Genomic DNA, 11874 nt, shown 5'->3' on the forward strand with positions numbered 1-11874 from the left:
TGATATCATCAACATACACTATCAAAACAACAACCTTGCTATTTCCAATATGTTTATAGAACAAAGTATGACAACTTGACTTTGATTGAATCCATAGCTCGTGATTGCCTTTCCAAAACGTTCAAACCATGATCTAGGAAATTGTTTAAGGTTGTGTAATGATTTCTTTAACTTGCACACTTTGTTAACCCCAAGATCCACCTCAAAACCAAGTGGCAAGTCTATAAACTCCTCTTCTTCAAGATCCCCATTGAGAAAGGCATTCTTAACACCAAGTTGATAAAGAGGCTATTTGGGTAGTGGGGCTATTGGAATGGATACCCTTATCGACTTTAGCCACAGATGACTTAGTATCTTATATAGCCGAAGCAAGAATGGTAAAAAGAGGAGAGAAAACAGGTCTAAAAAGGAAAAGCAAACAAATCAAACCCGTCATTGACAACGAATAGTGGCAGATGGCGGCGATCAGAGGCGGACGCTTCAGATAGGGGCGACCAACGATGACCACTCACGAACGACCATCGATAACCAAAAATTGCGAGCAATGACCAACAAAATGCAAAGAACAAAACTGCGAAGTTGTCGGCAACATGCGAACGTCCGGCGAGATGTGATTGACGATGGCAGGAAATCGGAGAAGGAATGATTGGCGACGACGGTGAACAAGCGGAGGTAGGTAAGGATTCTAGGATTTCAAAAAAATTAGGGATTTTAGGGTTTCAAACAATGGACTGCTCTGGTATCATGCCAAAAGATGTACTTTCTTATTTCTCTTAGGAGGAAATGATTTCTTAAATGGAAGAAACATCGCATTACAAATAAGGAAAAAAAATACAGCAAGCAAATATAACACAATAAATACAAGGGAGATATTAATCCCCCACCACCACCCCCCCCAAAAAAAAAAAAAAAAGAAAGAAATAATCAACAAAAAGTTTCTCAGCCCATTGATCTCCTTCAAATTCTTGATCTTCTTTTTCCTCTTGAGTGTAAACGAATATAGGTTCCTTCTGAATATTGGTTGTTTGAGCCCTATGATTTCAAGAGTTTGGTATTTTAGGCAGTCTTTTAGTATGAAAGTCTTGAAATAGTTTATTGAGAGTCGATGTATTATTGTTAATGGTTAGCTTAATGGTTATTGCAAATAATCTTAATCGTTAGCTTCGGTGTTTCCAGCTCCAAGGGCTTTAATGGTCCATGGCTCTTATTTGTGTCCGAAAGTGGATTTGGAAAGCGAGTTCCATTGAGCAGTTTCCGCTTGTCTCCTTTAAATAGAGTTGGTTTGATTGGATACAAGGTATCTCTAATTCATGTCTTTTTTAATTACTGAATCGTTAATCTACTTATCATTACTAATCTTTCTTTAAGTCCCTCCTTATCTGATCTTCTTTATTTGTTATTGTCATTAAGTTTTCCTTAGAGGATCGCTTGGCAGCTGTTTTTGTAGTTGGATTCTCATTGGCAGGTAATGGATCAACCATTTTTTTTTTTTTTATAATTTTTTTCTTTTGTTTCTTGTATCCTCCTTTTTTTTTTCTTATAACAAATTATGTTTTTTTTTTTACAGAGGATGGTGAAAGTGATGAACAAGTAGTTCTAGTAAGCCAAAGTGGTACAGTTAATAGAATAAAGGTTCGGGATGTTTCTATACAATCTCGCTATGCCAGGTAAATATTAGTTAGTGCTTATTTGGTTAAAATATTCATTTTTCCCAAGTAGTAATGTTCCTGACATAGTTCTCACTATGAAATATTTAAATTTGGTCATGTTTTTTGGAACAAAAATCCAAGTTCCTTACGGGCATGTTTGGTAGGGAATTTGGAAATAGAAATTTGAAAACAAAGTTGTATTTCATGTTTTCAAGTATGTATTTGGTACTAGATTCAGAAATTGGATTATAATTTAAACAAATTTTTTTGGATGTTATATTTATCGTAAAACTCTTAGATTTGAGAAAGAATCAGAATGCTTTATTCATTCATCAAATATATGAATATATACAAGAGTACAAAGCATAGAAAAGGAAAATATCACAAAATATTTACAAGAATGGAAAACCCTAATTATAGAATTATAACACTCCCCCTCAAGTTGGAACATATATGTTAATCATGCCCAACTTGTTACATAGATAATCTATACCTTCCATCCAATGCTTTCGTGAAGATATCTCGTAATTGTTCTCCAGTCTTCACATATCCTGTAGATACCAACCCTCGTTGAATTTTCTCACGTACAAAATGGCAATCAACTTCAATATGTTTAGTCTTTTCATAAAAAATTGGATTAGAAGCAATATGAAGTGTTGCTTGATTATCACACCACAACTTTGTCGGTATGGTGATTTCAAATCCCAACTCAACAAGAAGTTCATATATCCAAATCCACACACAGATTGTGCCATTGCTCTATATTCTGATTTTGCAATTGAATGTAACACCACATTTTGCTTCTTACTCTTCCAAGAAATCAAATTACCACCAACAAAAACACAATACCCTGAGGTTGATCTTCTGTCTTCTTTAGGTCCTACCTAATCAGCGTCTGAGAAATATTCATTATTTGTATGACCATAATCCTTATATAATAAACCACGCCTGGGATCAGCCTTCAAATAACAAAGAACCTGTTCCAATGCAGTCGAATGATCAACTGTAGGGCATGACATGTACTGACTCACAATACTTACTGAATAGGCTATGTGGGGTCGAGTCACTGTAAGGTAATTAAGTTTTCCTACTAACCTCCTATATCTTTCAGGATCTTTTAGCAATTCTCCATCTTTTGTGAGCTGTAGGTTGGGCATCATTGGGATACTACATGGCTTAGCCCTCAGCTTTCCTGTTTCAGTCAACAAGTCAAGTACATATTTTTTTTGTGATAATAGAATTCCTTTCTTGCTTCTTATTACCTCAATTCCTAAAAAGTATTTCAACATGCCCAAATCTTTTGTATGGAATTGACTATGAAGAAAGGTCTTTAGAGACTGGATACCTAAAGCATCATCACCAGTAATCACAATATCATCCACATATACGACTAACAAGATGACACCACCCTCAGATCTCTTAAAAAAGATGGAATGATTTGACTTGATCTTCCGCATTCCAAAGCTTTCAATCACCTGACTAAATTTACCAAACCAAGCTCGTGGACTCTGTTTTAATCCATACAAGGATTTACGAAGGTGACACACCGTTCCATTCTCCCCCTGAGCAACAAACCTTGGTGGTTGTTCCATATATACCTGTTCTTGAAGATCACCATGAAGAAATACATTTTTAATATCAAGCTGATGTAAAGGCCAATGGTTGATTCAAGCTAACGAAATAAACAACCTCACAGATGCCATTTTGGCCACAAGAGAAAAAGTATCAGCATAGTCAACGCCATAAGTTTGTGCGTAGCCTTTCGCTACGAGGCGCACTTTTAGCCGAGCAATAGAACCATCAAGATTGACTTTAACTGAAAACACCCATTTGCAACCGATAGCCTTCTTTCTTGCAGGGAGAGAAACTAAATCCCAAGTACAATTATCATCTAAGGCAGTCATCTCCTCCACCATTGCGGCACACCAACCAGGATGATACAAAGCCTCATGAACAGTTTTCGGGATGGATACAGACTCTAAGGATGCAATGAATGAACATGTGGAAGGTGACAAATGGTTATATATGAAACAAAAGAGGAAATAGGATGAGTACAAGTACGTTTACCTTTACGAAGAGTAATAGGAAGATCATCACCCGTTTCTAGATCCAATAACGAAGAAGACTCTGGTACAGGGCATGGAACTGGAGGAGGTTGTCGTCGAGTATAGACCTTAACGGTGGGAGGAAGAGTGGAGGTAGCCACAGGAAGAGATGAATCAGGAAGAGGATCAAAAGGAGAAATAACTGTGTAGACAAGGAAATCATTCTCTAATTCCTTATGCTCCCCCTGACTCTTGTTCGAAGAGAAAGACAGTGATGAAGAAAATGGGGTATGTTCAAAAAACATGATATCAGGAGAGACTAAATATTTATTTAGACTAGGACAATAACACCGATACCCCTTTTGGACATGGGAATAACCAAGGAAAATACATTTTAAGGACTTTGGATCCAACTTGGTATGTTGAGGCCGAACATCCCGAACAAAGCAGGTACAACCAAATATTTTGGGTTGAATGGGAAACAAATGTNGGGAAACAAATGTTGCTTGGGGCATAAAGTACGAAAAGGTATCTCACCCTTAAGAATGGAAGAGGGCATGCGATTTATTAAGAAATAAGGTGTGGAAACAACATCAGCCCAAAAGGATTTTTGAACATGCATTTGAAACATCAAAGCTCTGGCTGTCTCAAGGAGATGACAATTCTTTCGTTCTGCAACCCCATTTTGAAATGGAGTATCAACACAAGAAGATTGATGAAGAATGCCATGGGTATCTAAATAAGACTTGAGTGTATGAGAGAAATATTCCTTAGCATTATCACTCTGTAGGATTTTAAGAATACCACTAAACTGAGTTTGAATTTCGACATGGAAGTTACGAAAATGAGAAAGTAACTCAGAATGACTTTTCATTAAATATAACCACCGTAACACGAGAATAGTCATCGAAAAGTGTAACAAAATACCTAAACCCTCCTTTGGACTCAACAGGATAGGGACCCCAAATATTAGAATGGACTAATTCAAAAGGAGCACTAGCTCATTTATTGACTCGAGGATACGAACTCAAACGATGAAATTTAGCAAGCTGACATGACTCACAATCGAAAGAAGACAAATGTTGAAGTTGTGGATGAAGACTCTTCAACACAGAGATAGACGGATGACTCAAACGACAATGCTCTTCAAAGGGAGACGACATGCTAGAGCATGTGATGGCTAGGTGTTTATGGTTCAAAGATGTAAAGACCTCCAACTTCCCGCACTTTACGAATAGTCTGTTTCGTCGTAAGATCTTGAAATAAGCAATAACCAGGAAAAAATGAGACACAACAATGAAGATCACAAGTGAGTTTACTGATCGAAATCAAATTAAACAAGAAATTTGGTAAATTTAAAACTGATGACAAAGAAATTCATTCAGTGAGATGCACGGTTCCTAATCCTTAAACAAGAGCGGAGGTTCCATCAGCTATAGTGACATTAGGCGAAGAGATAGATGTACAAAGGGTAGAGAATAAACTAGGGTTACCTGACATATGGTCTGTAGCACCAAAGTCAATGACCCATTTTGACGTGGAGGAAAAAAGGCATTTAGAAATGTTACATATCTCTACGATGGTCGTAATGGGAGTAGAAGATGATGCGCTCAATGACTCTTGATACTGCTGAAATTTAGCAAACTCCCCTGTAGAAATTGTAATTGACTTGTCAAGATTATCAGGAGTAGAGGCGACATGTGCAGAGGGTGATGGCATCCTCTGACCCTTATTTAGCAATCTTCTGCATTCACGTTTCGTATGGCCAGGTTTATGACAATAATATCAAACGACACCTCCTGGATTTGATCTTCATGAATAGTAGTTGGATCCATTCAACTTGTATTCAGTTATTTTTGACACCATAGGAACAATCTCGGACATTACTGGTTTCTTATCAACCATTACCTCAAAAAGTAGACACTAGACAACAAAGAATCAAACCTTAATTTACTGAAGAGATGTCTACACAAGCAATGAGTATATCTATATATCCCAAACAAACACACCACCAAAGAAGAGCCAACAACACTGAGGAAACCCACTGAAGAAGGACGAAAAACGGCAGCGCACGCGCCTAATACTTGCTGGCGCGTGGACGGACAACAGGCTGGAACAAACGGTGGTGTGAGCCTCACGCGCTGGTCAGATGGCAACCGGACTTTGGGGTTTTGTAGATCGGCGGTTGGGCTTTCGTTGGAATGGGTGATGTCGAAAAAACAACCTTTTTTTTTACCAGGCGGTGGCGGTGGTGGCAGATGATTGCGGCGACGGTGATTAATGACGGCGAACGAACCAAAGACGGCGATGTGAGTAAACTCACCTCTCCACAAACCCTAAACGTATGACAAATGGGTTCTAAATTCTCAAACCTTAAGGTTCACAAAAACCGTAAGTTTATTTAGAGAGCTCTGATACCATGTAAAACTCTTAGGTTTGAGAAAGAATCAGAATGCTTTATTCATTCACCAAAGATATGAATATATATAAGAGTACAACAAGCATAGAAAAGAAAAATATCACAAAATATTTACAAAAATGGAAAACCCTAAATTATAGAATTATAACATTTGTAAATCAAAAAATTAGTTGTACTTACCCTTTAATATTGTGTTGACTATAAACTAGTCTTAATTAATTTATGGACATATTTTATATTAAAAGAATTGTATAATTATTATTTGTAACATTATATAATCTATAATACATTACATTATATATATTTTTATTATAGAAAAATGAATTGAATTTAACAGGATATACTGTATTTTTTAACATTTTTATCTTTATTTAATATTAGTCTACATTTAAAATTTAAAATTTAAAATCTAGGCATAATGAAAACATAGAAATGTTTTCAAATTTCACAGTTTGGATCACAAAAATCAAAAAATAGAATTCAGAATTGTTTGCCAAACACATTAGTTGAATCGAATGAATCTAAAAGCATAAAACAAAATTCAGATTGCCAACCAAATAGGCCCATTGCTTCCCTTTTTCGTTGCTTTTGGCAATATCTTTTATTTTAGTTGTATACATGTAAAATCCCTTCCTTTTTTTCCTTTTCATTAAGGTAGATAAAATCATAAAACTAGCTCAGTTAATTTTGAGGCTTAAAATTTGGTTGGAAATGTTTTCTCAATTTCTTCTCTTCTACGTTGGCAAACAATCTTAGCTCCGAAACAGACTCCAAAAAAAAATCATAGCCACTTCTGTTATTTCTTAAAAAGCCACCTTGTGATCTCTTGTCTAGGATCTTTTAATACACTTGAGCTAGAGTGTGATAGTGGTGTGAAACCAAAAATCTAAATTTTGAATCAATGATCTCTCCTCAAAATGAGGAAAGAGGCTTTATTTATAGAGAAAGATTACAAGTTTGTTCAAAACTAACAAACTAACTATAGTTAAAGTCAAAACTAACAAACTAACTATAGCTAATTATAAAAATAAGCCTTCTAGTTGTATCAAATCCACCCCCTCATGATTGGACTCGTCTGCGAGGCAATTAGGATGCTAAATGGAAGCTGTCCAGAGCAAAAATAAGATTCGAGATCAGCAATATTGAATATTGGATTAATATATAGGTCACAAGACAACTCAATGCGGTAACAACATTTGGCCATCGGTCTGCAAATGAGAAGTAGCACTTAAATGCAGTTTTCCACTCATCTCTCAGCCTTATTCGAGTCTTGTGGTATTCACTCTGCAAGTCCTCTTTTGAAAAAATCAAGGCTCCTCTCGGGATTAGGTCAACGTGATGTTGAATATTTCTCAATGGGGGTAGCCCCTCGGGTTCTCCTTTAAGGAGGGGGAATTCATCGAACAATTCTTGTATCACTGGAGGGACCCATTCTCTTGTATTTCCTCGGACTTATCAATAACAACAAGTCCTAATATATCTTCTTCTCTTTCTTTCATCAAAGTTTTTCCACTAATTGTTATAAACAAGTGGTTGCTGTCTTCCTTTTTCACCTTTACGCCTTTATCATTCTTCTTATTTAGTGGAAGTAAGACCACTTTCTTGTCCATCCAATTAAACTCGTATGTATTCTCTCTCCCCTTGTGTAAGGTTCGAGTATCATATTGCCATAGTCTCCCTAACAATATGTGACATACATCAATTTCCAATACATCGCATACTATTTGGTCCGTGTAGCTATTATCAATTGAAAAGGGAATGGTGCAAATTTCACTTACTTGTGCCTCGCCACCTTTCTTTACCCATGCTATCTTGTATGGGTTTGGATGAGTCTCCACTTTGAGATTTAGAGTCGCCACTAGCTTTTTGGAGACAAAATTCTCGCTACTTCCACTGTCTATGATGACATTGCATACCTTGTTGTTGATTGTACAACTTGTTTTGAAAAGACAATGCCTTTGGGGGTTCAAATCCTCTTTAGGAGTGATTAACATTCTTTGGAGAACACAAGAGAGTTTATCACCATCATCCGGTTCAATGAACTCGGCTTCCTCATCTTCTTCGTCACTGTTTTCAGCCATCATTTCTTCTTCCTCTTCTATGTAAGCTATTGTTTTTTGTTGGGGCATGCATTAGATAGATGACCAACTTGGCCACATCGAAAGCATTTGCCCAAAGAAGGTCTATTGAAGGGATTTTGAGCTCTCTTCTTGAATGCGGTCTCAGTCATCTTCTCTTCACTCCATTCTTGATATTCTTTATCTTTGTCTTTGGTCAAGGTTGGTGGATTTGGAGGATTTGGTGCTTTACTTGCAGCACTAACCCTTTTGCTTGTGGAGGCTTCCCAAGCGGACCTTCTTGATGAATTCTTGACTCGGATTTCGGTCATCTCCTCCACAGTTTCAGCAAAAGAGATAGCTTCAGTAAAAGAGTGGAAAGGTTGTAGTTTTACCTTTTCTTTGATATCCATGTGTAGACCTCCAATAAACCTTGCAATCAAATGTTGCTCACCCTCCATAAGGTTTGTTCCTGCTCCTAATCGATGAAATTCTTTAATGTAATCAACCACCGATCGTTCTCCTTGTCTACAATTTTGATATTGACTATACAAGGTTTGTTCGTAATTAGGAGGTAGGAAGCGTTCGTTCATTAACCTTTTCATCTCCCACAAATGAATTGGCCTTCTGCCAATTCTCCGATTGATCCCAAGTTCATTAACCTTTCAACTTTAGTGCCACGAGATGTACTTTCTTGTACTCGGGAGTGTTCATGTATGTGAAGAAATTTTCCGTGTTCTTGATCCAATCAAGAAATGCTTCAATGTCTCGCTTCCCATTGTAACTTGGCAAGTGAATTTTCATCTTGAAATTATTGTTCTCATGTCTCTTGCCTCTTCCTCTTCTTGGCACAAAGAATTCTTCTTCTGGATCCTATTCACTAGATGAATCCTAATCTTGGTTTTCTCGATATCTTTCTTGGCCAATTGGTTGTCTTCTTAGATTTTCGTGGTGTTGTCTTTGAATTCTTGGATGTCTTTTTGGAAATATTTCTTGCTGGTTTTGGCCAATTTTTGCCTATCCGCTACCTCTTCTTCCTCTTTCTCCCCATTCTTGATCAACTGGTTGAATATTCTCTCGATTTTAAGGTGCGGTTGCAAGCATTTCAACTCTTCTAGCAAGGGTTTTCATGCTTTCTTGAAGGTTTGTTAAGGTGCCATGAATTCCCTCCAATGAGTCCTCAATGGACAAGTGTCGGGTTGAGGTTCTTGGAGAGAGGGTGGGAGTATCTTCCACCTCTTGTTCTTGCTCGTGTACATCTCCTTCGATTGGTTGATGGGCTCTCCTTTCCACCATCGGTTTCCAAATCTTGGAGTGCTCTGATACCAATTTTGGTGTGAAACCAAAAATCTAATATTTTGAATCAATGAATCCCTCCTCAAAACGAGGGAAGAGACTTTATTTATAGAGAAAGATTACAAGTTTGTTCAAAACTAACAAACTAACTATAGTTAAAGTCAAAACTAACAAACTAACTATAGCTAATTAAAGAAGTAAGCCTTCTAGTTACATCAGATAGTGTATCAGTTATTGGTCCAGTCATGCATTTTGCCCCAAGGGAAATTGCAAAAAGAAAAAAAAGAAATAACAAATAACAATAATAAATAGGGAAATCATTTCAAATCGTAAAACTATTGAAAATATTTACAAGATATAACAAAATTGTAGAACTATCAATGATAGATGCTGATAGACACTGAAAGACTTTTATTAGTGTCTATCAATGTCACTGATAGAAGTCTATCAGTGTCTATCAGCATCTATCATTGATAGTTCTAAAATTTTGCTATATCTTGTAAATTTTTTGATTCATTTTTTTATATTTGAAAACAACCCTAATAAATAAATAAAAACAGAATCCAATTGACAATAAGAGTAGATCCTCCCAGCCCTGTTGGCCAAGGGTCATGGCCGTACACCTATTCAAAGTTGCACATTCAAATATTTGGGGCTTAATGGCGAAAACCCTCAATGTCTCCAGAGTCTGGAGCTTGGGAGGTTGCAAACTTTTTTCATAGGAAAAATGAATAAAGGGAAACTGCTTTTTATCATTGAAATTCCACAAAAGCCTTGCAAGACATGTCAACCAGTAGGAGCCCTTAGAGAAATTGAGCTGAAGAATGTTCTTATATATTTTAAGAGGTTGACTAGTCAAACTAAGGGGATAGATGGGCGTATGTGCCCTCTGGCATGGCTAAGTACCAAACAAAAGCATTTGTGATAAGGTTCAATAAGTGCCAGTGTGAATATGGGTTGCCAAAGGTATGAAGATATAATGACCTTACTTGAACAGGATCTATTCTATAAATTGTACAACTGTGTCCTTAAGTTGTAAGAAGATATGAATTGGCATTCCTGATCTCCTAAATGGACAGCAACTGAATGAAAGACAAAGGCAGTGGGTTCTTCTCTGCAGCTTGTCTAAAGCTTGATTTTGCAAATTGAGTTTTTGAATATTTCATTGCCCAATAATCAAGCTCTCTGAAATTTGAGTTGTGGTTTTTAAGCATGCAAAGTTTCCATTCTTCACAGGTCCCATTTCCGTTGTCTAAAGTTTCTGGTTCTTTTGTTTTTAATCATGTGTTCTTTTAAAGCATTTTTTAAATGCCTGTTTCAGGGGAGTAATTTTAATGAGGCTGGATCATGCTGGAAAGATCCAGTCCGCTTCTTTGATCTCAGCTACGGATACAGAACCCGAAGAAGAAGCTTAAATTGCTTGCCTACTTTGACATGGCCTATGTATTGACCTAATCAATGAAATCCTCCATCTTTGTCTGCAATTTCTTCTGCCCATCCTTACCTCTCCTGGTGAAGGTCGACTCGGCATTTGGCATCGGTTTTATTTTGTAGCCAAAACCAGTTATTTAAATCGTCATAGGGTGGTTGAACTTGCAATGTGTACATTGCAATATGTTTTGTTTTGGTAGGGCTGTTTCGCATAGGTGATTACCTATTTTATTTACTGTCTTTCCTGTTAATTTGTCGAAGTATAGGTGTGATTGCTTGAAAAACTTCACCCATGATGTTGAAAAATTTATCTACTTAGATCTTGTAATCTTAAATTTAGAATTGTCACCCATAAGGTATATCCATGAATTATTTGTTGTCAACACTCTGAGAAAACAGTTAACAGTTCAAATGGCAGTTCAGATTAATTGTTGTTCAATATCAGATTTTCTGAACTATGGAAAATTCTAGGTACATATAAAATTTATCATAGAATAAAATCTTTTCATTGAAAAGAAAAATGAAACCAAATTTGTTCTAATATGTGAATTGTTGATAAATCAGTTCATGTGTGATCCGGCTTAAAGAACATTTTGTTTGTAAATTTTCACATTGGTAATTATTTCATAGATGCTGTTATATTTATATTGAGGGAACTACCTACATCCCAAACAGATGGACCGAAGATTTTTCCTATAGTTGAAGACTTGAAGTTTTGTAGATTTGGTATGCAGCTTGAAGTCTATTTTTGACTTTTTATTTTATATTCATGAAGCCAAATGAATTTTGTATGAAATTTAGTGAATTTATTTTTCAAAACCACTTTTGGATCATTTGATCAAATGGTGGAGAATTAACGTATCATACATTTCAAATTTCAAATTTAAAAATGTAGAATAATATTAAAAGGGAACTCATTTCAATATCAGGACAATTTTGTGAAATTAAAAACATAAGGCTGATTTCAAATATTAGAA

The 11874-nt window shown here is 36.3% G+C and overlaps 1 protein-coding gene across 1 annotated transcript in view; it reads left to right on the forward strand.

Moving 5' to 3' along the window:
* The window catches only part of LOC120075625 (DNA gyrase subunit A, chloroplastic/mitochondrial), a 54721-nt gene extending 43385 nt beyond the window's left edge, over positions 1 to 11336 (forward strand). The window contains exons 24-27 of the mRNA XM_039029191.1: positions 1177 to 1297; positions 1411 to 1465; positions 1568 to 1667; positions 10788 to 11336. Coding sequence (XP_038885119.1) covers positions 1177 to 1297; positions 1411 to 1465; positions 1568 to 1667; positions 10788 to 10881 — 370 coding nt within the window. The 3' untranslated portion in view covers positions 10882 to 11336. The remainder of the gene's footprint in view (positions 1 to 1176; positions 1298 to 1410; positions 1466 to 1567; positions 1668 to 10787) is intronic.
* Positions 11337 to 11874: the final 538 nt, after the last annotated feature.

Source organism: Benincasa hispida, chromosome 4 (genome assembly GCF_009727055.1).
Source record: "Benincasa hispida cultivar B227 chromosome 4, ASM972705v1, whole genome shotgun sequence".
Lineage (NCBI taxonomy): Eukaryota > Viridiplantae > Streptophyta > Magnoliopsida > Cucurbitales > Cucurbitaceae > Benincasa > Benincasa hispida.